We start from the raw sequence: 16,405 nt of genomic DNA, 5'->3' as shown, positions 1-16,405 counted from the left end.
TCTGCAAATGTTTCAGCATCTACTTGTATAGGATGCACATGAGCTTCAAGATCTGGTACTTCCATTGCTATGTGTTAGTCAGCCAAACAAATACCATTTGGTATAAATGGGAACACTAATGCTGTCTAGGTATTCCAGGTATTATATAGACTCCCTTGGGATATTGACAGTTCAACAACATCAGCAAAAATCTGTTTATAACTACAGATGTTAGAGCAACAGGTATGTGACGTCAGCACTCGTCTGTTCATTGCTCATGAGGGTCACATGATCATACGGTCAACTCTAGAGAGATGTTGCTGTGAGAAAGGAATCTGTATTTATGGCCATATTAAGTATACTGTCATCTCTGATGTTGGTTGCCCTGTTGCTTTGTTTAACTTTGCTTCCGCTATATCAGCACTGGGTGAAGTGTCATATCCTCATGGTAAATATAAGTTGTTAATCTCACTCTGAAACCCAATACTGGTTTCATCCTGTTCATGTCACGGGTCATGAGTGTTGGTTAAAACAGGTAAGAGCATCATTTACTAATCAATCTTTACATTCAATATGTTATAGTGGAAAATGGGGCAAGTTGTCACAATAACTACAAGGTTTAAGGTCAACAATTCAAGTGGTTTTGTATCTTGGTTACAAATAGCTATTTAAATCTGCCTTAGATTAAAATAATTCAGTATCATTGTGTATTGTAACATCTGTTGGGTATCAAATGAACACAGTAAACCACATTAAGACACAAAACATTTTTAGGTGTGTCTCAAAATGTAAAATGACTTTTAAAAAAGAAATTTACCTTCAGAAATATTCAATGGAGTAAAAAGTGTGATTTTTGGAGATAAAATGCTGTTGTTGATGCATATATTTTATATGATTTTCCCAGCTCAGTGGGTAAACATCTTTGAGGTTAAAACTTTATCTGGCGATTTAGCTGTGGTCTTGGTTAACAGCTTTTACTGAAGATGAGGCTCAATTTGAACTGGCCTGAAAGAGGAAGTTAAGCTTAAATAAACCATTTCTAAACCAGTCGCAATGAGTCTGTTTGAATTTCAGTAAACTCCAGCATCAAAACGATAACTAAATAATATTTACATGTTTAGTTATTGTACTATAAAAATATCAAGAGTTTAAAACACTTAAATTTAACAGAAATAAGTCACTGTACATTTGTTCTAGGTTTTGCAATGCTGATGTCAGTCACAATGGCTCCTCCTCTTCCTCTGATCTTTCTGCTCATGATTCACGGTTAGTCAACGCAACACTTCAGAGACACTAGAGATTTTGCATACCACATTTTTTATGCATAACTGCAACTTCTGTGTTTCAGGGGTTTCTAGTGCTGATTGGGGTGTGAGTTACAGTCCTTCACACATCTGTGCACTAAAGAACTCATCAGTGATAATGAACTGCACTTATACATACCCTACTGGACATCAGATCATGAGAGTGTTCTGGACCAAAAACCCTGTAAAGGGTGGTGAGCTTCAAGATCTGTCTGAGGACCCTGAATACAGTCAGAGGCTTCAGTATCTGGGAGATAAACAGCAGAACTGCACCATCAGACTGAGTCATGTGACACTGGAGGATTCACACATGTACTATTTCAGATTCACTACTGATAAAGACAAATGGATTGGTTATCCAGGAGTGACTCTTAATGTCACAGGTGACTTTCATGAGGTTTCTTTCTTCTTCTGTGCATTATGTTGAATAATAATCAGTGTATGACAGCAGCACTAGATATAATGTGTGTGTTGTGTTCAGATCTTCAGGTGGAGTCTCCTGAGAGAGTGACAGAGGGAGATTCAGTCCGTCTGACATGTAAAAGCAGCTGCACTCTGACTGACAGAGCAACATTCATCTGGTACAGAAACTCACAGCCATTAACTGAGAGAAGAGACAGAAACAATGAACTCCTGCTGCAGTCAGTCAGAAGAGAGGATGCAGGCAGATATAGCTGTGCTGTACACGGACACAATCACATCTCTCCTGCTGTTCAGCTCAATGTCATGTGTGAGTACAGATTCATTTGTTCTTTTTAGAAGTTGGAGATTGTTTGAATAAGATGATTTAAAGCACAGTGTCAAACATTCTGTAACGTTGGGAGTTGTGACGACAAGGGGTAGGTCCAAACACAGTCTTTATTAGAATAAGCGTAGTTGTACAGGCAAGGGTCAAACACCAGCAAGCAGAAACATAAGAGCAAGGCAGAAGAATAATCCAAGTCACAGGCAATGGTCAAGACAGGCAACAAACGATCATCAAACAAGGGATAAACAGTCCAGGGTGGCGTGGCGTGGCGTGGCGTGGCGTGGCGTGGCGTGGCAAGGCAAGGCAAGGCAAGGCAAGGCAAGGCAAGGCAAGGCAAGGCAAGGCAAGGAGAACAACGATAAACACAGAAACCATACGACTAAACAATACTCAGCCCTGTGTGTGTGTGTCTGGGTGCAGCTTATAAAGGGTTCACTGATGGGAAACAGGTGCCAGTGTGTGATTGGTTCCTAGATGGGGGATTATGGGAGATGTAGTCCAGAGTGATGTATGACTGTGTGTGCAATGAAATGGTGAACCAGCGACCTCTGGTGGGGAGTAGCAGGAACCAGCAGGCGCTGGATACGTAACACATACGGCCCGATGTTTTCAAAAATGTCCAATCCGGCCCCGGGGATGATTTGAACAATAATAAAAAAACAGTTATGCATGGTCCACTGGTCATAAATCCGAACGGTTATTAGTTTTATCCAATATCTATTATGGACTTGCAAACAAACTGCTTTGCAATCATTCCCCAAACTGTCATTTGTGTGGAAATATTACAAAGTCTGTAAACAGGACGTTAACACAGCCACATACTGTATATGGACGCAAAAGGGAAGACCACAGACGCGCCAGCAGAGCAAATACTGTACCAGGCCAAGCTTACTTTTTGTGAAATATAGGAAGAAAAATATAAATATTGAATTGGGATTTATATGAATGTAACTTAGAAGGGAACTGTCTTCAGAAAAGTTTTGATCTCCGTATAAGTAGCCTATTTTGTAAGCGCAGCGCTGATTTGTGTACAGTGGTAACCAAGAAAACACTATACTGCTGCTGTTCCACAAGCGCCACCTACTGTTAGAGAGTGAATTTGCATTTTCATTTAGTCTGTTTGCTATTTTTGCTTTGTGCAGGTGTCTTATGTTGCATAATTTCACAAAGCTATAAAGTCAGACCTGTTTTGTTCTGTAAATCTTGAAATTATACAATTTAATTTAACTCAAAAACAACTTTTCAAGCTCAAAATGCAGTGGTTCTTGTATACAAAATGGCTACACATATTTTTTGTTTAAGGCCAGTTTGGCCTTTTATAGAACAAATAAACAACAAATAAATTAAAAAAAAAAAAAAAAAAAGAAAGAAAGAAAAAAATTGGCAACCGATGTCAAATTTGCTCCAAAAAAATTGGAATTTTCATTTTTGGGTGAACTAACCCTTAAAACGTCATGTGTGAATTAATGATCATCTGCACATTGTTCACATCTAAATCCACAATCTTCTAATATTTATTGTGAGTTTTCAATTGTATCCATTTTAGACCCTCCAAAGAGTGTCTCTGTGTCCATCAGTCCATCTGGTGAAATAGTGTCAGGAGATTCAGTGACTCTGATCTGCAGCAGTGATTCAAACCCTCCTGCAGAAATCAGCTGGTTTAAAGGAGGAACGTTTGTAGGATCTGGAAGAATCTACAGCATCTCAAAGATCAGATCTGATGACAGTGGAGAATACAAGTGCAAGTCCAAAAATCAACATGGAGAGAAATACTCTGATGCTGTGACTTTAAACGTCATGTGTGAGTTAATAATGGTTCACTGACTGTGGTAACTATCAAATTAATGGATTAACAATCGCAAAACATGAACATTTTATTTTTGTCTGTTTTAGATCCTCCGAGGAGCGTCTCAGTGTTGACAAATGGATCTGGTGAAATAGTGTCAGGAGATTCAGTGACTCTGATCTGCAGCAGTGATTCAAACCCTCCTGCTCTGAACTTCAGCTGGTTTAAGGAGAATGAAAGCTCAGCTGTTGGATCTGGACAGAGTTTCAGTGCACTACAGAGTGGACGCTTCTACTGTCAGGCTCACAATCAACATGGATCTCAGAGATCAGACGCTGTAACTGTGACTGTTAAAGGTAGAGCAGCTCATATACTTACATTACTCTTTCTAAAGTGAGTAAAATGAATCTGTTCAGATGTTTTACTCTTTGATATTTGCAGAAGGTCTGGTGATATTATATATAACCATTGGAGTTGTTTGTGGAGCTGCAGTGATCATTACGATGGCACTGATTTGGTAAGATATGTGTAGTAGACAATGCAATGTCTTTCTTGGAAATGTCCAGTATAAAAGAACAAAAACACCTTATCAAAGTGCCAAATGTTATTGCACAGTCTGGTCTCAAACTAAACATATTTTCAACTAAAAATATGATCACACTCAATGTCTTTAAAGGGGAACCTGGTGGATGAAAAAGAGAAATGATGCACAGGAGTCTCAGGTGAGAAAAATAATTTGGTTTTCAATAGTTTAGGTATGAACTGGAAACTAAAAGATTGAAAGTCTGAATGTAGTAAGACTTTATTTAGTTAGTTGTTCATGGACATTAGTTATTTATTTTCTTTTGATTATGTTTTTTCTTCCATGTCATAGATGAATCATTCCAGACGTAAAGCATCTGATGTTGAGTTGACTGATCCTGTCTATGAGAATGTAGTGGTGAGTTTTGCTCATTTACAAACGTCTAAACTCTCCTCGTATTTAGCCAAAAGGTCAGTGTGAGGATATAAAATAAATATTAACTATGTTTATGGTAATTTAACACCATTAGTTGAATGGCCCGCTTAGTGATGGGTCAATCCCAGCTAAGAATGTTTTGTTCTAAGAACGTTTTACAAACGTTCAGTTTGTGTTATGGAAACATTAAAATGTCCAGTTTTCTTGATGTTACTGGAACGTTTTTTTAAGGTTAGTATGATGTTCCTGAAACATTCTTTAAAACATCTGAACATCTGTTGTTAACAAGCAGAATCACTGAAAGAAAGAAAAACAACAAGAACAGAAACTGACTTCAGCCACAGCCTTAGATGAAATCAACTGAAGTAGGGATGCACGATACCATTTTTTAAGGACAGAGTGCGATTACTGATACTTTTTTCTAGTACTCGCCGATACCGATACTGATGCCTATACATTTATTAATTTCTCTTTTTTATTTTTATTTTTTGATGATGTTGCAGTTGTCCAAGCACAACACAGTGATACTAATTAATGTAGAACAGCTTCTTTATTATTCTAAAGAAAAAAGTAATATTTTTAATGCACTTGTCACAAACTTAAAGAACAAAAAATTCACAGTGTCCAATAACCTTTAAAGGGCATAATTACCAATATATAATTGTTGTTATATAAAATGAAATTTACAAACAAAACAACAAATACTAAAGAGATACAAATTAAATAAACGTATTTTTCAGATACAGAAGGTTAATTTTCCATGTACACATTTGTTTAACATATTTTGTTGTTTTATTAACATTAATGACAAATACAAGCTATGGTCCCTTTAAGACCGAATCCATGGATAGTGACACATATCATGGTTTCAACCAAATGTTTATGTCACCTTAAGCCGTAACCGACTGTATTTACGTGAGATACTCCACACGATGGACATTTTGACAACTAGCCTATGTGTGCATTTGACCATTCAAGCCTAAGGAGAACTGATCGCGCGTTGTCTGAGAGAACTGGGATCGCGCACAAGAAAGAGAGAGAGCGCTTCTGGTCTGTGTCATTCAGCACGATTCCGCCTATATCGCCTTCACTAATCGATAACGAATAGTGATTGAAAGCATGCAGTTCGCAATGTTTGGGTTGTCATCATTAATTTGAAGTATTTCCACACCTCTGAGGCTGACATTGTTTCTGTTGCTGCCGCCAGTGTATTTCTGCACAGAAGATTCTGTCAGTTACGTCACGTGAGGTATCGGTCTTTAGAAGTTGATGTTTGGTTGAAAATAAGTTTTGTTTGGTTTCACCGTGATGGTGATCAATATTTGCTTTAGTTGGGCTCTTTACCCTTGACCTTTATTAACTTCTCTTTCAGCAATTACAATAATGTTTCCAGTAAATGTTTGCACATTGTTCAAGAAAAAGAAAGATGAAAAAGCAGATTAACATAACTGACTGTCTGTAGTTTATTGATTGGTGTAGATAGTTAAGTTCAAGCATTAATGACTAAAAAGAAAACAAATTCACTGGTAATACTGAAGAGTTTTTCCAAAATTGATTAAAACAAACTCTTGTGAAAAATTTAGACAACTACACTCATTATACAAACCTCAACAATGGTGACAAAAAATTAAGCTGCAAAATGTATTCATGCCGCAGTGCATGCTGGGAGCCACGAATGTGTTTTGTATGCTGACATGGAGCATGTCACCATTGTTGTGTTTCATATGCTGATTGTTCATGTCTGTGAGAGTCTAAACAGTACCATAGTTCTTAATTTCATTCTCACAATATGGTTTCATATTTTTTCAGAATGTATGATTGCTACAGTAGTATCACATGGTCAGTAGCACAATATTCAAGTAAATTAACAGAACACTTCTGACCAGTGATTAGACTTCAAATATGATCAGTGAATCATGCTCTTGTCTCCTTCACTTCCTCTGATGCAGTAAAAGTGTATGAACACATTGTTAAAACAGCCAGAGTAAAACTAATAATATAACCAATAGTCAAGAGCTCAAACTACAGAAAACACTGATCACCATAATGGTGACTTCAAATGTTTGTTCCTCTTTCCTTCAGTGTGTCATCACTAATGGTCTGTACACTCTGTAGTGTGGACACATATGAACACTGAGTGCTGTTCATGAAACAATATTTTGCTTTGTAGCATCCCACCATTTTATCAGCTGAAAAGTTTAGTGATCCTTCAAATTTAAAGGACAGTTGAAGAATGTTGTTCCAAGAACATTTTCTCCTAACATTATGAGGACATTTAAAAAAAAAAAAAAAAAAACCTTCAACAAACATTGTATAAATGTTTTTGTGCTAACCTTTTGAGAACATTTTTGAAGAACAGATAATTTTGAACACACCCTTTTAATGTTACTGAAATAATGTTTGTTCATAACTTTGAGAGAACCTTGTCAAAACGTTAGCCAAAGTTATGAGAACATGTTAGCTGGGAATACACTGGTTTACAGCTGATACACAGAATATAATGATTTATTAATGTTTTAATTCACCTATCCTTTTCTTTCTTTCTTTCTTTCTTTCTTTCTTTCTTTCAGTTTGACAGCGAGATGCCGTAGTGTTTGGCACACATGGCGAATCATTTAACAGCGTTTGTGTGTCTCTCTGTGTTTGGAGCCCTGAAAAGCATCATTAATTAGTATAAGTAATCAACTGCAAGTGTGTTCTTACAATTTGTATCATATAGTTTGTTTGCTTAATTTTACATGTTTTTCAACATTTGGCTTCATGTTTTTAAGGCAGAAAATAAAGATCTGATATTGCAATAATTTACAGTCTTCTGTCAATCAATACCTCAGTATAACAGCATAAATATATGATGACCAGTTGATAGTGTCTATTGTGCGATCACAGGAATGTGAGGAAACTGAAACACCCTGGGTGAGACAAATGACAGCTTCCTCCAGCGAGTCTGATATAATTTAATTTAATTTAATCTCAACAATGGTGACATGCTTCATACTGTAATGCATGCTGGGAGTCACTCCCAGCATGCATTGCGGCATTAAGTATTTCACCATTGTTGAGATTCATATGCTGATTCTGCATGTCTGTTTGTCTGATTGATGCTCCATTTGGAATGGTGCTTGGATTAATTTTACAATCTCTTTATGAACTTTCTGAAGTGTCAATGTGTCCGTTGTATAGGTTGTCTATGGAAGGACAGCAAGCTCTCAGGTTTTATTACAAATACCGTCATTTGTGTTTTGAAGATCAATGAAAGTCTTATATATGTGGAACAACATGAAAAAAAAAAATCCTGCAATGTATTTAAAAATTTAAATTCTGAATGTCTGATCTCTGCCAACATAACATTGTTGGTGAAAATCTATTAATATCAAATAACTACTTTAGGTTCAGTTACAAGATCAGTCAATCATTTTTCTTTACTATGATTAATCCTTTATTATCTGATCTTCACTGTTTATGGCATCCTTTGGAATAAATGATGTGTTTTGGTAAACACTGTTACAAAGACCACAAACAAATATAAAAATCAAAGAGTCAAACTGCCCAACTAAAGAAAACACTGATCACCATAATGATAACCAAGCATTTTCACTAAAACAACAACTAAACCTCTGTTAATTCTCAAAAAGAACTGTAGACAAATGAAAGAATTAAAGTCAGTTGTAGTTCTTGTTTTTCTCTTTTCTTCAGTGATTCTGTTCGTTATCATCAGGTTTCTTCAATAATCAAACAATCATCACTTAATTAACCACTTAGGTATCTAATTAACTCTAACACTGCTTCAGTGTTACTTTAACACCCTGTGGGTGGTTCCCATATGAACACAGCCTGTGTTGCTTTAACAGTTTACTGTGCACTTACTTACACTTTCCCGCTATGTTAATTTAACTAAACATTCTACAACTCACCATCCTGTACAAAAGAAATGGAAAACATCAAAACCACCAGTGACAGGTTTACTGAGGCAGGCCACGATGAGCTCTTAAATAGGCAGAGGCCTCAGTTGTTAGAAATAGTTGGTCTCTGCCCCCATCCAATTGGCAACTGTGCTCAAAAAAAAAGAAAAGAAAAAAAGAACAGAGACAAGAAGAAACAAGAGAAAAAGCCGGGGCTTATAACAATCTCAGTGAGTCAGTGGTAATGTCATCACATTCCCATTGGGTCAGTGTTAGAGGAATTCTGGTCTCCGGATGAGGTTAGTTTCCATATCGACTGGAACAGGCCTCAGGTAGGACAGACATGTGAGAGCAACATGTTGACTTTGTTAGCAATGATAACAGGTCCTGGGTGAATATTTTCACGTAGTTAGTGACAGGAAGTTATCTGCCAGACATCTAAGAAGATTACTCCATCAATATGTCTGAACATCTCCCGCATCACTTTGTACAACTGCATCATTAACCAATCACACTGAAAAACAGTCTGAAACAACACAGATCAGAATCAGAAAGAGCTTTATTGCCAAGTGTGCTTGAACAAACAGTAATATACCTTTCCTACCATGGAAAGAAATGACCCCGAGATCTACTTCTCACTTTTGATGAACAAGAAAGTAGTTATTTATAGCTGAATGTTCAAGAACATGAATAGTGTCAATTTTTCATGAAAAACTATTTATATTTTACTCTACTAACTTCAGAAGACTTGTAAAATAGCACTTAACCCTGTTTTATGTTGTGGATCTACTGGAAATACTGGTTATCAACAGGGATGCACGGTTTTGACACTCTGAGGTGTCGTAGAATGTGCATGCAAAAATGTAATTATGCTTTTGATGTTGGTTTGACCTGCAATGTTATGGTTATTAACAGCTTCACAGACCCAAAATAAAATAATAATATTAAAAATTTGATTTATTTTGTAATCTCAGGTTCTCAATACCCTATGGGGTTGTTAACATTCACATGTACAGTACAGTCCAAAAGTTTGGAACCACTAAGATTTTTAATGTTTTTAAAAGAAGTTTCGTCTGCTCACCAAGGCTACATTTATTTAATTAAAAATATACTTTAATAAACTTTCTATTCATCAAATAATCCTGAAAAAAAATATTGTACACAAATATTTTGTACAATTGTACACATTAAATGTTTCTTGAGCAGCAGATCAGCATATTAGAATGATTTCTGAAGGATCATGTGACACTGAAGACTGGAGTAATGATGCTGAAAATTCAGCTTTGCCATCACAGGAATAACTTACTTTGTGAAATATATTCAAATAGAAAACAGTTATTTTAAATTGTAATAATATTTCACAATATTACTGTTTTTTACTGTATTTTTAATTAAATAAATGTAGCCTTGGTGAGCAGACGAAACTTCTTTTAAAAACATTAAAAAAACTTTTTCCAAACTTTTGGACTGTACTGTATATATTTGTGTATAGGATGCTTTTATCTAAAGAAACGTTCCTTGTGTTGAAGGCGTAGATTTTTATCAGTTCAGGCATTGAATTTAATGGGAATCAAACCCATGACTGTTACGGTATGGTGTAGTAGAGATGAGGCAGTACACAGATATCCACAATAAAGGGTCTTTTATTGAGCGAAGGAGCAAACATACAACCAATACACGTTAGATTAACAATAGGACAGACAAGGAGTGAAGGGAGTGAGTCCATATATATAGGGAGTGCAGATGATCAGGAACAGGTGCAGGTAATCCATGATGATGGGGAGATGACGAGGAAGTGAGTGCAGGTGTGGAGACAGGAGGATCATGGGAAATGGTAGTGATGGCGAGATGAAGCCTCATGAAGCATTGAAGCTTTTCAGCCAAGTGGTTCACAAAAGGATTCATTTCTCGAGGCTTCATTTGCTCACAATACCACCTGGTGGTCAAAGAGTGTAAAACAAGTAGATACATTACAGATGACCTGATGTGACTATATTTTGCGGCAGTTATGGCCTAGAAATAACGGTGAAGAAAAAATCAATTTCCACAAAGACTTATATATTTTTCTGAATGTAATGTGTATTTTCTGGTTGTATATAATGGTTGTTTAACATAACTGTGTAATTAACGTATTGGCTTCAAATGAATGGGGCTATCAAATGTGTGTAAACAAATTCTTTGGTCATAACAGGCAGGAGGAGCGATATTATTATTCTAAAACCACACATTCTGAGGGGATCCCATGGTTTATTTGTCTGTCAAAATGTTGCATCAAGATTTGAACCGCATCCAGTCGAACCATTCGAACCAGTCAGGCAGAAGCAAGGCTTCGAACGTCATCAATGACGTCATTGATCTAAGCGATACAAGCCTCGATACGCGCTTCACTGAAAGCTTCCGGGATTTCTCGACACACACTCCGAAGCCTCGGCACAGACCGTAACATCACTAGGAAATGGAATCCGGGAGACAAGGGAACTGTGACAATGACCTTGGCATTTTTAAAAATAATATATATATATATATATATATATATATATTATTTATTTTTTTTTGCAATCATGTGGTTCTGATGATGCGCAACATTTAGGTGGAGGGCAGGAAGTGAAAATTAGAATGGACAAGACTGAGAAAAGTCTGTACTAACAGGTTTATAAAGGTATAAACAGAAAATTACAACATATACACACTCTGACTTTCAACTGTTTTTACTTTCAGTAAACTTAATGTGTAAATATTTGTATGAACACTAAAAGAGAATGATCAGCTGTCCTTCCTGTCTCCCTGTAGCGCTGTCTCAGGCGTCTCACAGTGCGGACATGGCAATTTATTGCCCTATAGCCACATCAGCAGTCCTCATGCCTCCCTGCAGCATGCCTAATGCACGTTCACGCAGATGAGCAGGGACCCTGGGCATCTTTCTTTGAGTGTTTTTCACAGTCGGTAGACAAGTCTCTTTAGTGTCCTGCGTTTTTAGAACTGTGACCTTAAATGCCTACTTTTTGTAAGCTGTTAAGGTCTTAACGACCATTCCCGAGGTGCATGTTAATTAATTGATTATGGTTAATTGAACATGCATGGAAAACATTGTTTAAACCCTTTACAATGAAGATCTGTAAAGTTATTTGGATTTTTACAACATTATTGTTGAAATGCACAGTCCTGAAAAAGGGACGTTTCTTTTTTTGCTGAGTATATATTGGACGTGATCCTTATGTTAAGGAGCAATTTTGTATACTGAATTGAAAAACTTGCCTGCCAACGAGACAGTAGATATAGAGAATGTGAAGCTGCCGTCATGCCGTGTTGAGTACTAGTCTGGTTTGTTCATATCGCGCAGCCTTTCTGCTAGTGAGTTTAGGATAGTATTTATGATTTTGTCGTGATTGTGAAAAATGTCACCATTGTAGGTCATTTGTGCTGAATCAATAATTTCAACAGGAACTCACATCAAAGTTCAGGGAAAAAACTGGATGGTGTGATACAATTTTTGGCTTTTCTACGTGTAAAAACACACTAAGGGAAGCAGGTTGAGGAGGAGATGGGATGACGCCGTATAGTTAATCTAATAATTTCACTGATTGAACCCACTCCCTATCACTAAATAAAATAATCATATTGCTGAGTGTTTTTGAAAGTTTTGTATTTTGTTTGGTTTAATAATTAACATTACATTTGCGAGTATGACTCTCACTCAGCTTGTGAATGAGCCACTTGCACGCAGCCACTTCAAAACTGTTCACAAGCTTCTATGGGTTTGATTTTGGTTGTCATCCGCTGAATGTGACCCTCCGATTCTCCTCCGTGGCCATATGGGAAAGTGAATATTTACAAAGACAACATTAAAACTACAGTTACATTTACACCCTTCCAACAAAGAAATGGATCAACTTCTGTCAGCTTGTTGAACCTTTTTTTTTTATTTGGACATTTTCTACTATATGATGGTTGAAGCAGCAACTGTTTTCACTGTTTTCAGCCAGATCAACATTGTGAACTGAATTCTACAAAACTTCAGTGAAAACACAAAACAGATAATTTTTGAGTTTGTGATAGCGATTCCAATATAGAAAAATTACTTCCTGCCCTCCAGCTGCATTTTTGTGCCACAGCAATGATGTCATGTGCAAACAACCTATTGTATTGAAACCATTTGGGGTCAGTTTTACCCATAACATAAAATCATACCCAGAATTCAAACATAATACACTGGTTAAGTCCTACTTTTTCATTTGGGCAGCCTCTAGTGGAATTTCCAATAAAAATTAACTGTATAGAAGAGAGCTCACACACTGCTAAAGTTTTTTTTTTCTTCAGTGTACCACCAATAAAATTCAGTTATACAGATTTGGAATGACATGTGGGTGCATAAATGATGACTTTTCTTTCTTTCTTTTTTTTTTTTTTTTTGAGTGAACTATCCATTTAAAAGTAGCAATCTTATGTCAAAAAAAAAAAAAAAAAAAAGCATTTTGACACATTTTTAGGCCTATGTTTTTTATCTTGTAGGTGTCTTTTTATGTTTAAAAACATGCTCATGAGCATCTCAACAGACTGACATAAAGTTTCACCAGTTTAACCTTTATTTCATTACTTTGGTCTACTGTCATCTCTGATGTTGCCTTATTTAACTTTGCTTCCGCTATATCAGCACTGGGAGAAGGTGTCATATCCTCATGGTAAATATAAGGTGTTGATCACATAAAAATGCACTGCTGGTTTCATCCTGATCATTTGTCACAGGTCATGAGTGTTGGTGAAACAGGTAAGAGCATCATTTACTAATCGATCTTTATTTTCAAATATGTTACAGCGGAGACTGGGGCTAGTTGTCACAGTAACTATAAGGTTTAAGATCAACAGTTTGTGTTTTTTTTTTTTTTTTTTGTATCTTGGTTACAAATACCTATTTAAATATGCCTTAGGTTAAAATAATTCAGTATCATTGTGTATTGTAACATCTGTTGGGTATCAAATGAACACAGTAAACCACATTGAGACATAAGACTTTAAGGTGTGTTTCTTTACAGAAAGTGACTTTTAAAAAGAAATTTACCTTTAGAAATATTCACTGGAGTAAAAGTGTGACAACTACCCCCAGTGTGTGTATACTGAATGTATACACGCACATTTGTACTAATGGTTTTGATTTAATATGCTGTTGTTGATGTATATATTTTATATGATTTTCCCAGCTCAGGGGATAAATATCCTTGTGGTTAAAAATGTAAAAAATGTATCTGTTGATTTAGGTGTGGTTTTTAGTAAATATAAGCCTATTCAAAAGACCAACATATATGTTGTTTTCGAAGTTGGTGTCAGTTTTATATAATCTTAACCCACAAGACTATCTTGGTCAACAGCTTTTACTGTAGATGAGGCTTAATTTGAGCTGGCCTGAAAGAGGAAGTTAAGCTTAAATAAAGCATTTCTAATCCAGTCACAATGAGTCTGTCTGAACCTCAATAAACTCCAACGTCAAAACAGATAACTAAATAATATTTACACATTTAGTTAATGTACTATAGAAATTACAACAGTTTAAAACTTAAATTTAACAGAAATAAGTCACTGTACATTTGTTGTAGGTTTTGCAGTGCTGATGTCAGTCAGAATGGCTCCTCCTCTTCCTCTGATCTTTCTGCTCATGATTCACGGTGAGTCAATGCAACATTTCAGAAAACACACTTTTTTATGCACATGCTGCTTCTACTTTGATCAGTATAAATTCTGTTTCAGGGGTTTCTAGTGCTGGTTGGGGTGTGAGTTACAGTCCTTCACACATCTGTGCACTAAAGGACTCATCAGTAATAATGAGCTGCACTTATACATACCCTACTGGACATCAGATCATGAGAGTGTTCTGGACCAAAACACTGGAAAAAGATAATGGAGAGTTTCCAGATCTGTCTGAGGACCCTGAATACAGTCAGAGGCTTCAGTATCTGGGAGATAAACAGCAGAACTGCACCATCAGACTGAGTCATGTGACACTGAAGGATTCACACATGTACTATTTCAGATTCATCACTAATAGACCTGATGGTAAATGGATTGGTAAACCAGGAGTGACTCTTGCTGTCACAGGTGACTCTCATGAGGTTTCTCTCTTCTTCTGTGCATTATGTTGAATAATAATCAGTGTATGACAGCAGCACTAGATATAATGTGTGTGTTGTGTTCAGATCTTCAGGTGGAGTCTCCTGAGAGAGTGACAGAGGGAGATTCAGTCCGTCTGACATGTAAAAGCAGCTGCACTCTGACTGACAGAGCAACATTCATCTGGTACAGAAACTCACAGCCATTAACTGAGAGAAGAGACAGAAACAATGAACTCCTGCTGCAGTCAGTCAGAAGAGAGGATGCAGGCAGATATAGCTGTGCTGTACACGGACACAATCACATCTCTCCTGCTGTTCAGATCAATGTCATGTGTGAGTATTGACTTTTCTCTTTAAAGTTGTCTTTGAAAAGCTAGTGCACCTCTGCAAAAATCAAATGTAACGGAAGCTGTGGTCTTTAGTCTTTGTTTGCACAACTCTGACGCTGGTTCAAATAGTGTTCAAAGCAGTGCATGTAAATTTCTCCTATGGGAGACTGTAAGGGTGGAACTCCTACAGGGGTTCAGGCTGTAAGGTTGCCAAGCGACTAAAGAAACTTTATCAGCAAGATGGTAGAAAACTGTACATTTCTTGTCTACACTGTAAAAAAAAAAATCCCGTAAAAAATGGTAATTTTCTGGCAGCAAGAACAGCTATTCACCATTATGGTGACTTCAAAAGAAACACATTAGAGTTAAACCTCTGCTAATTCTCAATAACAACCTTTGTTGATGTCTAACATAAATAAAGTCAATCTGGTTAGTAATAAGTGAAGCTGGGGATGCTGTGGCTGTTTGTGGAGTTGCTTAATCATCTTCTGTTGAGAAAATTACCCCTGCTGCCAGAAAATTAAAGATTTTTTTAATTTAATTTTTAATAAAATACAGTTTATAACAATAATTTTACATTAAAAATTGAAAGAAAATACAATAGATTTTATGTACAATTATGGTTATAAACTGTATTTTATTAAAAATTAAATTAAAAAAAAATCCCGTAAAAAGACGGCAATTTTCTGGCAGCAGGGGCGCCAGAAAAAATACCTTTAATTAACGGAAAATAAATGTCTTATTAAATATCTTAAAATAACGGCTATTTTCTGTTATTTTATGGTATTTTTCTGGCGCCCCTGCTGCCAGAAAATTACCGTTTTTTACAGGATTTTCTTATTTAATTTTTAATAAAATACAGTCTATAACCATAATTTTACATTAAAAAGCTAAAGAAAATACAGAAGATTTTATGTAAAATTATGGTTATAAACTGTATTTTATTAAAAATTAAATAGTTTATAACCATAATTTTACATTAAAAAGCTAAAGAAAATACAGAAGGTTTTACATAAAATCGTCTCGGTTACGTATGTAACCCTCGTTCCCTGAAGGAGGGAACGGAGACGTACGTCAGTAGTGACCGACGAATTGGGATATCGCTTAGAGAGCCCTATCATCTTCGTGTAAACTAAAACAAGCCAATGGAATTGGCGTGCGATATTTGCATAATGCGCACCGCCCCCGACAGGTGTATATAAATAGGAAGCGGATGCAATCGCACTCTGTTTTTCGCTGAGGAGACAACTGGTGTCCGCACTACAGCGAGGGTACAGAAACTGTGGCGACGGGACGTACGT

General features: G+C 36.4%; 1 protein-coding gene across 1 annotated transcript in view; it reads left to right on the top strand.

Moving 5' to 3' along the window:
• Window positions 1-16,405, top strand: part of LOC125271199 (B-cell receptor CD22-like) — a 166,535-nt gene that overhangs the window by 39,942 nt on the left and 110,188 nt on the right. Inside the window, exon 7 of the mRNA XM_048195199.1 lies at window positions 3,578-3,832. Within this exon, the coding sequence (XP_048051156.1) occupies window positions 3,578-3,832 (255 nt within the window). The remainder of the gene's footprint in view (window positions 1-3,577; window positions 3,833-16,405) is intronic.

Source organism: Megalobrama amblycephala, linkage group LG7 (genome assembly GCF_018812025.1).
Source record: "Megalobrama amblycephala isolate DHTTF-2021 linkage group LG7, ASM1881202v1, whole genome shotgun sequence".
Classification (NCBI taxonomy): Eukaryota; Metazoa; Chordata; class Actinopteri; order Cypriniformes; family Xenocyprididae; genus Megalobrama; species Megalobrama amblycephala.
The sequence above is the reverse complement of the archived record's forward strand: the minus strand, read 5'-3'. Positions and strand labels throughout refer to the sequence as shown.